Source organism: Plecotus auritus (assembly GCF_963455305.1).
Source record: "Plecotus auritus genome assembly, chromosome: 7".
Classification (NCBI taxonomy): domain Eukaryota; kingdom Metazoa; phylum Chordata; class Mammalia; order Chiroptera; family Vespertilionidae; genus Plecotus; species Plecotus auritus.
The window spans coordinates 45044268-45059744 of record NC_137774.1 but is presented as its reverse complement, the minus strand read 5'-3'; the positions used below and the strand labels follow the sequence as shown (position 1 = coordinate 45059744).

The following is a 15477-nucleotide window of genomic DNA, read 5'->3' as shown; positions in this document are numbered from 1 at the left end:
GCTGACCTGGGCTGCGCGCGTGACCCCACCGCTCTCCCTTTTGCGCCTGCGTGTCCCCTGCTGCCGGTTTGCACGGTCCTTTCAGTCTTGAGCACACTGGCCCGATCCCTTTCGTGTAGTGGGGTGCGCCAGGGGAGTGCCTGGAGGCAGGAGATCCCGAGTAGAGGGACGGGGCTGAGGTAAGGCAGTGGGGGAAATGGATCCGAGGTATCACTTATTCTCTTTTATTAACTTTGAGTAGAACAAAGAGCTCAGGAGTGAGGCAAGACCAGCATCAAGACATACGATTCATCCAAGGCTCCCCGGCGACCCGTCTCAGCGCAGAGTGGCTTGGAGTGGCCTGCCCCGCCGGGGAATGCAGAGCATGAAAGGCAAAACTGGGGACCAAAAGAGTAATGTGGCTGCAAGGGGACCGTCGTCGTCGTTGTAGGGCATCCCCTGCAGAGTCCCTAATAAATAGTCCTTTAGTGATGGAAGCTAAGGCGCAGTAGATCGAGGGAAGTGAGGATGACGGTGAAGAGACAGGATGCCTCGAGGAAGGTGTGGCACAGGGAACCAGGAGTTTTCCTGCGTCTGGGGAGGCTTTGTGGACTTCTGCCAATAGGGTGATTCTCTCAAACTGCCGCTAGATGGTGGTGCTGTTCTGGAAGCATTCCAGGGGGACCCGAAGCAGGTCTAAACAATGCCTGGCATTCTCTCTTCACCCTCCACAGCCCCAAGAATTTGAGGCTAGATCAGAGACAAAAGCAAGATATTCTACCTCCTTTATATTCATGAAATCAAAGTCTAGGCGTTGGATGGAAAGGGAAAAGGGAGAAACAGAGTCATGAGTTATCAAACTGAGGGTTCCAGTTAAACCCAGAAGAAACCTCTGTTCCTTCCCATTCCCTGTCCTTTGTCTACTCAGCTTTTGGCTGTCTCCCATATGTACCCAAACCACTCTGGTCTTCCAAGCCCAGGACCACCTTTTATAACAATCACAGTTTCACAAACCCCAGGAAGGTTCCATGCGGAGAGAGGCTAAGTTTTGCCCTTGCTCGGGGGACTGTGACACTCAGAATATCCCCTTGGTATAAATGGAAGACACCTGAGAAAAGAGAGGAAATAGATGCTCAGTGAAGGACAGCTATGCAGATACTCTGATGTTTTGCCTTCCCCCCAGCTCAACCTTTTTCTACTTCCTGTAAGGATGTAGGTATTCTCTCTCTCTCCTTCATTCCTTAGATCCACCTCTACATACAGGCTTCCAACCCCCTGTCATAACTCTCCCACCACTGCCTCCAGGTCAGATATGTCCTGCTCTTCTCGTATCCATCTCCCCACTGCCCACAGAGCTGTTACCTGCACTATAGCAGCTATTGTAGGCCCAGTCTGGGTTGGAGGGCATACTTCGTATACATCGGAATAGAGTCTCCTGCTTTCCCTGGCCCTCCCGAGACACCACTTGACCCATGGTGAAAGTCACATCATGAAACAGGACCTGGCAGGGAAGGGAGGAGATATTGAAGAAAGGATGGTATGGCTCAGTTCTGAGAGGCCTCAGGGCCCTGCCAAGGAATAAAGAAGGGTCTTCTAAGTTTGGTATGAAGAGCGGGTTGAGAACCCTCAGTATTGGAGCATAAGGCTCTGGAAAAATAGGCTTCCAGGCTCCCATGTGGGGCTCAACATTTGTTTGGGGTTACCTGGCTATAGAGCAGATAAACTCCAGCATCCCAGACTCGAACAACATATCCTTGGGCCTCCAGACCTCTCCCACGCTTAAGAGCTGGTTGCCACATCAACTCTGTCACATCAGAGTCCTCTGGAGGTGAGGAGGGTGGCAGTCAGGATTCCTGTGCATCCTTACTTTTCACCTTTAAGATTCTCTTAGGCCGGGTACCAGCCCCAAAGTTCCCAGATCTTGCCTTTCCCCAAAAGCCATTTAAAACAGTGCTCACCCTTGGAGGTAATGTTAATGGGAACAAGATGCAGCACTGAGTGCCTCTCTGAGGAAAGAAGGAGGAAATCTCAGCAATGCCCACCTACCCTACTTTCCCCGTTGTCAGCCCTCCACCCTCACCCTGACTTGGGGTAACAATCTCCAAGTCTTCATGCTGCTTAATCACCTCCCACCCCGCGGGACCCCGAAGGCCTCACTCTTCTGTTTATGGGTGAGCACTGCTCTCTTTCTCCGGGATCTCTCCCCATTCTCCAGGGTTTCCGGGCTATCAGGGCTCTGCTCATGGAAAGAGAGTCAGGGTTAGGCCAAGATGCAAGGGTCCCAGACAGCCTTTCTTCCCAGCCCTCCCCTGCCCAGGAATGCCTCACATCTCCTGCACCTTTCCCCAGCAACCTGAGTCTTGGTGCTGGCTGTCCTCCAGGATCTGGTAGGTACAAGAAGCATTAATCTTTAACAATTTCCTTTACTGGAATGACTGCTCTCTTGACCTCCAAACCCGGGACCCTCTCTTGTACCCACTGGAAACATTGCAGACCAGGAGGCTGGGACCAAGAGTGCCAGAGACGACCCTGCCACCAATCCTCTCCCGACACCCTCCTCCCCTCACTCACCTGCTCTTGGAGGCTCAGCCATGGATGCCCTTCCCCCTTTTCAGAGGGCCCTCCAGTCCTCTGTAGCTGGGTCACCTCTCTTCTTAGAATTTGCAGCTCTGTTTGTTGGATCAGCAGAGCCGTGGCACAAGCCACAGCCCCCAAAGCCGCCCCCCAACTCAACCAGAGGGCAACTGAGAGTGCCGGCTCTCGGACCCGGCCCCCCATGTCTCCCGGGGGCCCTTTGGGGGCTAGAAAGGAAGGAGATGAGGCTGGCATGAGCTGGGGACCCTGCCAACAGCTGTGGCTTCAGGAGTGGGTGGCAAGGAGGTGCAGGCAGTGGTGCAGAAGAGAGAAGGGCGTTACGCAAGGGAGAAATAAAAAGGAACTTGAGAATAAAAAGGAGGGAGGAGGAAAGCAAGCTAGGACACTGTTGGTGCTCCTGGCACTCTGCTGAGGGGCCAGTGTGGTCTGGGACCCCCACCCTCCAGCCTCAGGAGCATGTGGTGCAGTCTCTCTAGGAAGCACAGGGCTGCAGTGGCACCCAGGAGGAGCGGCCAAAGCACAGGAGCCCTGGGGCGGCCCTAGAAGTGGGGGAGGGAAGGTTGGCTGGCGATGGGGCATGGTGCCAGGAGCAGGGATGAAGGGACAAGCTGGGCAGTGTGCAGGGTCAAGGGATGAGGGTGGAAGACCCTCTGGCTCAGGCCTAGGAGAGATCTCTGGGGAAGTTCGCTAGGACTGACTGAAGGTAGGAAGGGAGGGGAGAAGGCCAGTGCGGAGATCCAGAGTCTCTGAAGGAAGAAACTGGCTGAGTTCTGGGGTTAAGGCCAGGCCGGGTGTGCTGGAATAAGGCCTGCACTACTCTCTCTGTGCTGAACTTGGCAAACACGACTTCCTGTTTCCCAAGAAAAGCTCTTACATAAGGTTCTGGGTGAAGCGAGAAAGAGACAGCCCAAGCACCCTACCATTGTAAGATTCCTCCCCTGGATCCTAGGGTCCAGATTCCCATGTTCCTGGGCGCCAATGTCCTGCTTACTGACCCTGAAACCTCCTTGAGGCCTGCTCCCACCCCACATCCCAGCCAGGGCTTTGTGCCAGCACCTGCCAATGTCCCGAGCCTGCCAACAGGAAGAGCCCTGTTCCGCCCCGCCAGGGATTCCCCGCAGGAGGAAGCCCGCCTCCTAGGTAAATGAGGCCACTTCTGCTGGACCTTGGGCAGAGGATTAATTTTGTTTCCTGGCAGTTTGCCTTTCCACTCTCTGCTCACACCTTGGGTGCCGAGGCATGTGGGTCCTCACTCGCAAGTCGGCATGTGGACCTGGAATTCCAGGTGTCCTGCACCCCACTCCCCAATGCCCAGACCCCCTTCTCAGGGCTTTCAGTTATCCTGAGGAGGTCCCCTAAACCCCAATAAAGAGAGCAATCATGACTTATTCTCTTTAATTTCTACTTATCAACATTTTGTCACAATAATAATAAAAATAATATCTGTTTTAAAAATCCACAGGGAACTATCAGGGGAGGAACTTGTCTTGGTCTCTTTGCCCTCACATTTGGGAACTCTTGGCCTAGTCCCAGTCTCTCTGGTATCCAGCTTCTCTTAGTGCCTGAGAGGGGTAATAGGGACCCATCCTCACCCAGAGTACAGTAAACAGTGTACCAGGGGGTTGCAGCCAGGGTGGGGAGTCAGGAGATAAATGGGGGTGTCAAAGATCAGGGGTTTGGGAGCTAGCGAGGTGGAGAACCAGAGGTGGGGAGAGGGCTTTTCAGAGATGAATGGGAATATTTATGTTGCATGAAAAACACGTGAACAAGCCCTGGCAACTTACCCAGGGAGAGGCAAGTCTGAGGGGAGGAGCAGCTTAGGGTGGGGCCAAGGGGACTGGGGTGCTCAGAGAGCTGTTGTGGGGAGCCAGCAGCCTGGGAAAACCACTGCGAGACCAGGGCCCCTCAGTGAACTTGGAAGAGTCCAAAGTAGGTAAGGAAAGGGGCAGCCTTGAGATGGGCCCAGGGGAGGGTTCGGATCCGTAGGGAGGACCCTGGCCGCAGGGGCAACAGCCCAGACACCTGGCAGAGACGGAGCTGAGACCCATGGGAACTCGCAGTGGCAGAGAACTCCTCCAGGCACCGGAGGGCCAACGTGTCATCCACTAGCAGGTCCAGCTTCAGGTAGACAGCCTTTCCCTCGTCAAAGTGCACCTGGGGGGAGGGAGCGGGTGGCAGAGTCCAGGCCTCGCCTGCCCTTGTCTCAATGTCACATTTCCTTTGAGACCCAAATGTCCTCTCCAGCCCAAACCCCAAAATGCCCCACCCCACCTTTAGCTTGCCCCCACCTTCCAAACCAAACCCTTCTTCCTCAGTTCCTGCTTTACCCATGGAGCCAGGTGGGGCTTACCTGACAGTACAGGTAGTAGAGCCCAGCCCGGGTGACTATAAATCCCCCGCTCTGGCGGTCATAGCGCAGTGGGTTGGAGCTGTTGATTTTGGCCTCCTCCCAGCCACTCACCGTCCCGTCCACACCTGAATGTGGATGTTCAAAGAGAGGGGAAAGTCCCTTCACAGGACTTTCACATTCCCCAGACACCCTTGGACTTTATGAACCTTTAGGGCCCACCTGACCCATGGCCTCTGGAGCCCTCAGTGTAATGGGAAGTTATGTGAAGAAATCGGACCTAAGTAACCAGAACCACACACAGCAAGCTGTCACCAGCCACTTCTGGGGAGAAGAGCAGGACTGAAGGAGAAGCCTGGGGACTTTCATATTTTGAGTCTATAGTGTTTACCTCTTTTACTTTGAGAATATATACACACATTACTTGAATCACACATTACTTGGATTATTAAAATTTTTAAAAATGGTACCCAATATTCATCAACTGATGCATGGATAAGGAAAATTGTATATATCCATACAATGGGACATTATTCAGCCTTAAAAAGAAATGCTATGAACTATGAAAACATTATGCTAAATGCATTCAGTCATAAAGAACAACATAGTAGATGATTTCTATGAAATGTCCAAATATACAAATATAGAGAGACAGAAAGTAGATTAGTGTTTGCATAGCACTGGCAGCCTGTGGGATTGGAGAAATAGGGGGTCATGGCTAAAAGGTACAGGTTTTCTTTTCGAGGAAATGAAAATGTTCTAAAATTACTTTAGTGATGGTTGCACAACTGTGTAAATATACTCAAAACTATTTAATTGTACACTTTAAGTGGGTGGATTGTATGGTATTTGAGAATACCTTTATCTCAATAAAACCATTACAAAAAAAAAATCTACCCTGACTGGTGTGGATCAGTGGTTAGAGCATCAGTCAGTGCACCAAAGGGCCCAGGGTTCGATTCCTGGTCAAGGGCACGTACCTGGGTTGCAGGTTCACTCCCCACCCGGGTCGGGCAGGTGCAGGAAGCAACCAGCCAATGTGTCTCTCTCACATGGATGTCTCTCTCCCTGCTTCTTCCCCTCCCACCCTCCCTTCTTCTCTCTCTGAAAAGCAATCCTTGAGTGAGGATTAACAAAAACTTTTGTTTTTAAATCTAGAGCTAGGATAATAGAAAATTGCAAAGAAGATAAATAATAAAGTGATAGAACAGGACCTCAAGTGGCTTCCCAGGCTCTCCAAAGCCACCCCATCTATCTCTCCAATCTAATCTCACACGCACCTCCTATTCACAAGACTCCGCCCACTCCCGCCTTCTTTCTATTCCTGCTGAGAACCAAGTTTCTTGTCCCTTCAGGGCTTTGTACTGTTCTTCCCTCTTCTCAGAACACTCTGCCCTGCCTGGCATCTTCTGTCAGTCAGGTCTCAACTCATCTGAGAGGCCTTCCCAGGCCACCCAGTTTAAAATAGCCAGACTCAACCCTGCCTCCGTTAATCTCTTCACCACATCATTCTGTTTCTTTCATAGCAGTTGCCAACATGGGAAATCATCTGGCTTATTTTATTTTTATTTTTATTTATCTTTTAGAGAGAGGAAGGGAAAGGGATAGAGAGATAGAAACATGGACGAGAGTCATTAATCAGCTGCCTCCTGCACGCCCCCTACTGGGGATCTAGCCCGCAACCAAGGTACATGCCCTTGACGGAATCCAACCTGGGACCCTTCAGTCCGAGGGCTCACGCTCTTTCCACTGAGCCTAACCATTTAGGGCTCATCTGGTTTATTTATATATGTGACAGTTTGGAGTCTGACTTCCCTAAAAGAGCAGGGACAATGGTTCTATTCACCACTGTATCCTTGCACCAGGACCTTGGCCTGCTCTGAGTGGGCGCCCAGCAAACAGTGGTGGGAAGATAGAGGGAAGGAGGTAAACATGAATGACAGCTCTTTGTTTGGGTCCACAGGCCAATCTGCTGGACCTCACTGGCTGATCTCTGCAGCCTCAGCAGCTGCCTCCCTCAACTCCTCATCCTCTGCTAGCCCCAGGGCCCTATCCTTATTACTCTCTCAAGGGAAATGTAATGCTCTCTGGGCATTTTCATTTTCACCTATGGGTTACTGTGGCTTTATTGTGCAGACTCAGATCTGAGTCTCCAGCCCTGCCCCTTCTCATCCTGCTAACTTTGGCATCTGAATAGCCCAGGGACCCCAAACTCATCTTAACCAAACAGCTTGGCCTGCCACCCCAAAGTTTAAAAAAAAAATGTTTTTAATGCCCTAGCTCAATGGTCAGCAAACTCATTAGTCAACAGAACAGCAAACCGTGGTTCGTGAGCCACGGTTTGCCGACCACTGCCCTAGCTGGTTTGCCTCAGTGATAGAGCGTTGGCCTGAGGACTGAAGGGTCCGGGGTTCAATTCCAGTTAAGAGCACATGCCTGGGTTGTAGGCTTGTTCCCCAGTAGGGGGCATGCAGGAGGCAGCCTACCAATGATTCTCATCATTGATCTTTCTGTCTCTCTCCCTTTCTCTCTGAAATCAATAAAAAATATTTTTTTAAATGTTTTTATTGATTTCAGAGAGGAAGGGTGAGGGAAAGAGAGAGAGAAACATAGATGATAAGAAAGAATCATTGATCGGCTGCCTTCTGCACACCCCCTACTGGGGATCGAGCCCACAAGCCAGGCTTGTGTCCTGATCGGAACCGAACTGAACCTGAGTTCCTGGTTCATGAATTGATGCTCAACCACTGAGCCACACTGGCTGGGCACCCCAACTCCAAACTTGCTTTACTGTCTTTATTCCACGTTTGGATCATGGTTCTACCTCCCACCAGGTATATGTCTCCCCCTCCTTCACCAACTTTATTCCCCCATCATCACCAGTTGTTAGCAACTCTGCCACTTAAATAGCTCTGTCCCATCTCCCTTCCAGTCTGGCCCCGGCCACATCTCACTGCGAGTCTTCCCAGCCTCTTCTTTCTGAGTGACTCCCCGTTTACAGCCTTGCTTGCTCACATGGACCATGTCCAGTACACAAGCACACGATAGGTGGGTCTGAATCCCAGCTCCACCACTTAGTATCGCCATGACCTCAGACAAGTTAAGTGACCTCCATCTATAAAATTATCAGAATATCTTTAACTGAGATTCACGTAGTATTCCTTACCACTGAAAGGATTGAACTTTTCCTTGATCCACATCCCCCTCCACCTACTGGCCCATTTCTCTGCTCCTATTACAGAGAAACTTCTGGAAAGGGTTGTCACTGTCTCCAATTCCTACTTCAGATTTTTTTCTTAACCCAATACATGCTGTCTTCCATCCTAACTATGCCACAGAACTGCCCTGGTCAAGGTCACCAGCTGACTTTTTATATTAGCAAACCCACAGTCATTTCTCTGTTCTCATCTCATGTGACCTCTCAGCTGCCTTCAACACAGACAGCCACATCCTTCTTGAAACTGTGTCTTTTTTTTTAAATTTGAAGAGCATTTTTTTCATTATTATTATTTTTTAATCCTCACCCGAGGATATTTTTTCCATTGATTTTTAGAGAGTGGGAAAGACAGAAACATTAATGTGAGATAAACACATCAACTGTTTGCCTCCTGGATGCACCCTGACCAGGGCCTGGGCCAGGGAGGAGCCTGCATCCAGATACATGCCCTTGACCAGAATCGAACCCAGGACTCTTTGGTCCACAGGCCAACACTCTATCCACTGAGCCAAACTGGCGAGGGCGAAACTGTGTCTTATCTTAGGTTCCATGGCACTACCCTCCCTGGATTTCTTCCTCTCTCTCTGGCCGCTTCTCAGACTCTGCTGGGTTCTCCTCCTCTGCTCCACTTCTAGGTGTCCAAGAGACTCAGGGCTTCACTCATGGGGCTCTTTTTTCCACAGTGTCTCATCCAGTCCTGTAGCTTTAAATACCATCTACATGGCAATGACCCCTGACTTTATTAGTCCTGGCGTAGCCTGAGTTTGTCTACTATGTCCAGCCATCTATTTGTGGAACTCACTTTCTATTATTATCTATCCACTTGTTTATTATTAGATTTCAAATTTAATTATTAATATACAGACCTCCCAACCTATTTCTTCCCCAGTTGACCCCATTTTGGCAAATGGCATCATTATTCCCAAAGATGCCCAACTTAAAAATCTAGAAGTCATTTCTGATTCCTCCCTTTCCCTTACCCTACACATCCAACCAACAAGCAAGCCATAGCTTCAAGCCACATGCTTGCTTCTCTCCATCTCAGCTGCCAGCCTCCTAGGCCAACTCACCCTTATGTCTTGCCTCCTGGCCTGTCACATGGAAAGGCATTCCAAGTCAGGGAACAATATGGGCAAAGTCCAGAAGAGGAACATTAGTGGGGAAGGGGAGTCAGCCCAACAAGTGTGGAGAATTCATAAGGATGTGCAGGGAAAAGAGGTTGAGACCATGAGAGCCTGGAAGCCAGGAAGAGAAGCAATGGAATAATGAAGATGAGGTTTGGGGGGCTTAGCTTGGCAACACAGGTGGTGGGAGAGTTTGGAATGGGGAAAGATTTAGACTGGGTTTGAAATTCTAATGTCAAGGTGCTGAGGTGGGGGGTATGGTAGGGATGGAAAAAAAGAACAATGTCCTGCCAGCATGGCTCTGTGGTTGAGTGTTGACCTATGATCCAGGAGGTCACAGTTCGATTTCCGATCAGGCACATGCCTGGGTTGCAGGCTCGATCCCCAGTGTGGGGCGTGCAGGAGGCAGCCAATCAATGATTCTCTCTCATCATTGATGTTTATATTTCTCTCTTCCTCTCCCTTCCTCTCTGAAATCAACCAAAAGAGAAAAGAAGAACAGAAACTAGAAGCATTTTGAGAGAAATGATCAGAGCATGAAGACATGGAGGGGAAAGGAGAGGAAAAAATCAAAGGTGAAGAAGAGTGAGGTCTGAAGGAGAAGCTGGCCTGGTGGTTTGGTGGGAGAATCTGCCTGGGTTCTGGAAGGGGAAGAAGTCTTCCTGGGGTCCCGTGCCTGGATCACAGAGAAAGTCCAAGTCTGGGAGCTGCGAGAACTAAACCCTGAGGACTTTCCCGAACTGGCTTCTGGGGTTCTGAGGCTGAAGGCAGGCATAGGGATGGTCAAGGTTTTGAGGGATCCCTTTTCCAGGAGGCCGGTGCTGTGGTGGTCAGGGAAAAGCACAGAGGTGGAGATTGGGTGTTACCTGCTTGTGCTCCATCCTGTCCAGGCTGTGGATGAACTGCAAAACACAGGAAGGGTTGGCGCAACCTGCCTGCCCCTCTGCCACCCCTCCCCCCTAGGCATGGCTCACCCATCACCCACCTTCATAGTGGGCTGCAATCACTCTGCGAGCACGCGTTTTCCGGCTTCTAGGTGCTGAGAACCAAGAAAAGACAGATGGACAAAACAGCCCCCACATATCTGGGGGCCAGGAGCTACTCCCCCAGCCCTCTAACAACCCTGGCATCCTCACTTTTGTCCAGATTTCTGGCCTCAGAACCTCATGCCTTATCTTTCTACATAAGTAGAGTGACTATATGATTTATCATCCAAATTGGATGCTTCTGAGCGCAAAAAGGGTGGTATTAATAATTACACTGAGATAACAGGTGTAAGCCAGGACAGTCCCCCACAAAACTGGATATATGGTCACATGGTTATCCCATTCATAAGTTTTTGCTTCTTGGGGCCTAGGCTTCTGGCTTCCCCACTTTGTCTACATCATGACTCTGACCCTCCTCCCCCTTTATTCTCTGTGTTTCAGTTTCTCCATTCATAAATGAGGATAATGGGTTTTGCTCTGCCCACTCATACGGCTGTTATGATGAACAAAAGCAATAAAGAATTCAGAAGCCACTAAGGTTGGAATAAAGAGGTGCTTACCACTTCGGCGAGGTCGAACCAGTTGTTTCAGGAAAGGCACAGGATCCTGGCTCTCCTCCGACTGGGGATTCAGTTCCTAGGGGAAGTAAGGGCAGTGCTAAATCCTAGTCTTGCCAGGGATTCCCAGAGACATAAACTGAGATCGACAGAGGCCATTAGGAGCGGCACAGACAGGCACAGAAGTCTTAGGGAGGGACGGAGCTCTCAGCCAACAGTGGCTGAGGCCAAGGGGAGGCAAGTTTCTGGGGTCAGGTCTCAGCCCTCATGCCTTTCAGAGAGCAGCCACACTTCCCCACCCCACAACCAAGTGTAGACCCTGCAAGCAATTGGCACATTGCACACATGCCCACACTCATCAGAGTGCACGGTGGGTAAGCACCCTGCACATACAACCAGCATCCCTCCTCCACCATATCTCACACTCCCACTTCACCCTCAGCCAATAGCACTTTTACTCAGCTGACACAAACCCAGCACAAACCCCTCACATAGTTGTCACCCTCTCTTTCCCATACACCTATGAATGGCCGACACAGCCAGGGCACTCCCTGCATCCTCAGCTCACACACACTGCCCATGCCCAGCAGCCTGCAATCAGCACCCACAGCCACTCACCAGAGGGTCCTGGTCCTCTTCTGCCACCAGCTCCCCCTGGGAAGGCTCCTGCTGGGAAGGAGGTAAGGTCACCCTGTCCTTCTCCACCTGACATCTCACCCTCCACCCATCTTCCTGGCCCCTTGTCCTCAACCCACGCAGCCTCATAAACTGCTCTGTAGATTTTGCTCCTAATCTACCCTGGGAGGGGTGTGCAGCAGGGCCTCACCTGAGCAGATGACGATGCCCGGCTCCCAAGGCTGACCACGGCCAGCAGGAGGCCAAGGCAGGCCAGCGCCAGGCCCAGGCCCAGCATAAGTGGGGCCAGCAGGGCGGTGCCGGGCTCCCCCGTGCGCCCCCTCTGCCTCGGGCTCCGACGGGCAGCCATGGGGGCGGGGGCTGTTCCTGCCTCACCGCCCCCCCATCCCGGGACCCGAGGGATCGGGGGTGGGGGAGCCGGCGGGAGGATCGGGCTGGGGAGAGGGAGGGGCAAGGGAAACCAGGCGGGAGGGCGGGGATGAGGACAGGAAGCCGGACACTGTTTGTGTGGTTAGACTCGAGCCCGCCGAGTGCTGTTCACGGGGCGGACTGCGCTCTACTTAGTACAGAGCGATTCCCTGCGAAGAGGCACACTCCGCCTGGGCGTGTAAAAGCAGGGCGATGTTTGTGTGAGTGTGCAGATGTGCGAGATGGGGTGTGCAGCCGATGGCTCTCCAGGCAGAGGGCAGAGAGAGTGAATGAAGGCAGAAATTAGCAGGAACTCCACCCAGGTCCGTGTGAAGGTGGTCATGCTACCAGACACCTGCGACTCCTGCGATCTAGTCCTGCCTGTTCCCGGACAGGGGGCCTGGCCTGAGCCGGGCTGCCTAGGGCCAGCCAGTACTGTGTGGGTTCTTGACTTCCTGCAGGAAAGATTTAACAATACAAGTTCAGGTGATTGTGAGGGTAGCAAGGAAGGGCTTAGCATAGAAGAAGCAACAGGACAGCCTTAGGCTGAGCTGCTTTGGTTCTCTAAAAATGTTATTGGAAAGAAATGAGCGGAGGGGGGGCTGCTTTAGCTCACTGGGAAGTCAGAGAAAAGGGGGGCTTGGAGACAGGGTCCTTTGCTTCCCTGGTTGCAAGTCTCCTGAGGACCATTAGAGTTTAGGATGTGCAGGCCTGTGGGGGAAAAGAGGGAGGAGGGAAAGGCACGGGGTTGGGTCCTTTGTCTTGAGGGCTTTTTATCTTTCCTAGGCCTGAATCTTAGGGGAGGTCTCAGGAGAGGGTTTCAGCAGATTTTTCATCAATTTTCCAGGTGTGCTTTTTCAAGGTCATGGTCTCTACTGATCAGTCAGCAACAGGGCAGAAGTCCTGGCATTGCTCACCTGCTTTTGCTGCTTTTCTGGGCCTGGAGCTGAAATACAACTGAGGCCTAGATGTTATTTCTAGGGCGGTGACCTTCTGTATTTGGCTGTACTAGTAAATTACTCGGCCTATTTGTTCAGCTGTCTCAGTTTCCCCATTCATATTGACAAAGAATTTTCCTAGCTTCTTACTATCCTGTCTCATTCCACCCTCAGAGACTTCCATCCCTGAAATCTTTTAGGGGTGATGGGAAAGGAGGTTTTGTCTTTAGTAACTGCTTCCTGCTGACAAGGGCCGTAGTCACTGCCTATGTAGGCTACCGGTGTCTCTCCCTGCCTGATGTAAGGGAGACAAGGGAATGGGAGTTGAGACTGGAACTGAGAGGCTGTTAGCTGATTCTTCCAAAGTAGGGATGGGCCAGAGTCTCGGAAGCATCATCATCTTGATATGGAATTATTGTATCCTAGAGGTGACAAAGAAGGTTAAAAAGGCATGGCCTAAAAATGAGAAGGAAAATTATAGTAACTACAGGTCTGAGGAGAGGTATGAACCAGGTGATAGAAGGAGGGACCAACTTTACAGAGTCCCAGATTAAATTGGTGGAGGGGCTTCCCTGGACGAAGGTGTCTGAAGCCCCTTTGTTTATTATACTTAATTCAAATTAGACTAAGGGGGTATATTCTAAGATCTCACTTCTGAAGCAGCTTTTTTCTGCCTAAATTTCTGGGCTGGAAAGGGAAAGCTATTTCAAGGGGGCAGAACTTTGGTTCCTTCAGTCCCACCTTTTAAATAATAAAGGTTTACATTCCAGAAGCCAAGTTGGTAGACTGCTCCATATTTCATTGACTCAATTATGTAGTCTTGAAAATAAGTCAATTAAATTAAATTGTTGAGTCTCACTTCAGGAGGCAATGATACAGATGGACTTCCAGAATGAGACCTGTATTATATAAATAAGCAATCAGGTATTTAATAAGGAGTGTGCATATGAAAACAAGAAAAAAACCACGAAGGTTAATGAATACAGCAAATCATAAACCAGTTTCTGAGTCTTTAAGACCGTTGGTTGAGGGGATTTTAGATGTAAGGCTTTTGCTGGAATGAAAGCAACCAGTGACAATATGATAGATCCTCCTTATCTGCAGTTTAAATACTCTGGTGATGTTATCAGATGCTTAGGTAAATACTATATGGCTTACATTTTGCATCAGTAGTTTTCAATAATTCCAAGTCAAGGGGTGGGAGAAAAAAATGAAACATTAGTTTGGAAAAAAACTAGAAAAAATTCAATATTCAATTCAGATTGTAGGTGAAAAATAATAACTAGAGTCTAATATCCACAATTGTGTATTATAGATTCTATTGAAACACCATTTTTCTTCCTAAAATCACACTCATTTTATCAAAGATGACTCAAGACTATTTACTGCATTAAGTCCAGATATAATTTGGCCTGATTATTTGCATAAACACAACAAGAATAGTAATTGATTATATAGGCTTTCTTAAATCTGCTTTGCTGGAATCTTCAGATTGAGCTTTAATTAGCCCCCCAGGGTGAAGAAGCTAAACCATGTAGTTGCCATCAGGCTTTGCTTGCAATTCCTATAGATTTGGGTGAATTTCTCAAGTTCTTGAAGTCCCCAAAATGTTGAGGTTCTTTCTTTGCCACCTCCTAGGGAAGCAACCTCCATCGCTTACTAGAAAAATTGCCATGAACCATGTGACTAAGCAAGGTATCAGACCATTTTCCCAAGGGGCTTTTATCGACTTCAAAGACAATCTTCATTCCTCAAAGCTTTCTGGTGACATCCAGAGCCTAGGCATGTCTTTTTTGATCATGACATTTCAGTCAAAGTCTTGGTTAAGAATACCACAATTGGAAACTAGTTCTATGTGTCTTATTAGTAAAGAGAATCTTATTGGATTTATGAAAATAAACATATCAATCTGAAAGTAATTCTCACCCATTTAGAGTTATCAAATTCTGGCCCTGACTGGTGTAAGTGGTTAGAGTGTTGGCCCATGCACCAAAGGGTAGCAGGTTTTTGTTTTTTTTTAAATATATTTTATTGATTTTTTACAGAGAGGAAGGAAGAGGGATAGAGAGTTAGAAACATCGATGAGAGAGAAACATCGATCAGCTGCCTCTTGCACACCTCCTACTGGGGATGTGCCCGCAACCAAGTTACATGCCCTTGACCGGAATCGAACCTGGGACCTTTCAGTCCGCAGGCTGACGCTCTATCCACTGAGCCAAACCGGTTTTGGCAGGGTAGCAGGTTTGATCATGGGCCCTGCATGTGGTGTGTGGGCTCCCCCTCCCCCCCCTCTCTCTCTCTCTCCTCTCCTCCCTCTCTTCCACTTTCTCTAAAAATCAATGGAAAAAATATCCTTGGGTGAGGATTAATGACATAAAAAAAGGATTATCAAATTCTGGAGGGATTAGGTAGGGAGAAAAATATAAATGCTTCAATATTGTTTACTAGAAGCCTGATGCACAAAATTCGTGCAAGAGTAGGCCTTCCTTCCCCCAGCTGCTGGCACCGGCTTCCCTCTGGCCCCGGGACCCGGGCTTCCTTCGCAGCCCTGGCTTTGTCCGGAAGGTCATCCAGAAGGACATCTGGTCTAATTAGCATATTAAGCTTTTATTTTTATAGATGAGGGTATAATTTACTAAATTGCTTTAGGGAGAAAAAGCAAGTTTCCTTATATCTAGAAAGCAAAAAGT

At 49.5% G+C, this 15477-nt stretch overlaps 2 protein-coding genes across 3 annotated transcripts; both read right to left on the bottom strand.

Moving 5' to 3' along the window:
- Positions 1-201: 201 nt before the first annotated feature.
- On the bottom strand, positions 202-3068 carry TNFSF13 (TNF superfamily member 13). Its single transcript, XM_080681986.1, has 7 exons — positions 2551-3068; positions 2137-2215; positions 1938-1985; positions 1683-1801; positions 1342-1480; positions 994-1087; positions 202-377 (listed from the first exon to the last, which is right to left on the bottom strand). Exons 1-7 carry the CDS (start codon positions 2806-2808, stop codon positions 275-277), a joined length of 840 nt encoding a protein of 279 aa, XP_080538112.1. The 5' UTR covers positions 2809-3068; the 3' UTR covers positions 202-274.
- An 887-nt stretch (positions 3069-3955) lies between these two features.
- LOC308255091 (tumor necrosis factor ligand superfamily member 12) lies at positions 3956-11944 on the bottom strand. Of its 2 annotated transcripts, none has more exons than XM_080681988.1 (7): positions 11632-11944; positions 11424-11471; positions 10809-10884; positions 10248-10301; positions 10129-10164; positions 4925-5049; positions 3956-4728 (listed from the first exon to the last, which is right to left on the bottom strand). In XM_080681988.1, exons 1-7 carry the CDS (start codon positions 11788-11790, stop codon positions 4480-4482), a joined length of 747 nt encoding a protein of 248 aa, XP_080538114.1. In that variant the 5' UTR covers positions 11791-11944; the 3' UTR covers positions 3956-4479. The 2 variants fall into 2 exon arrangements, with proteins under 2 accessions (XP_080538114.1, XP_080538113.1); XM_080681987.1 differs by having other exon boundaries at positions 11424-11474; positions 11632-11904.
- Positions 11945-15477: the final 3533 nt, after the last annotated feature.

Coding starts and splice junctions, on each gene's coding strand:
- TNFSF13 (XM_080681986.1), bottom strand. CDS start 2,808: ATGCCAGCCTCATCTCCTTCCTTTCTAGCCCCCAAAGGGCCCCCGGGA. Junction 1,481..1,682: donor TTTATCTGCTCTATAGCCAG/GTAACCCCAAAC, acceptor CTTCCCTGCCAG/GTCCTGTTTCATGATGTGAC. Junction 378..993: donor CCGCATGGAACCTTCCTGGG/GTTTGTGAAACT, acceptor TTTGGTCCCCAG/TTTTGCCTTTCATGCTCTGC.
- LOC308255091 (XM_080681987.1), bottom strand. CDS start 11,790: ATGGCTGCCCGTCGGAGCCCGAGGCAGAGGGGGCGCACGGGGGAGCCC. Junction 10,302..10,808: donor GGTTCGACCTCGCCGAAGTG/GTAAGCACCTCT, acceptor CTTGGTTCTCAG/CACCTAGAAGCCGGAAAACG. Junction 5,050..10,128: donor ACAGGATGGAGCACAAGCAG/GTAACACCCAAT, acceptor ATCCACATTCAG/GTGTGGACGGGACGGTGAGT.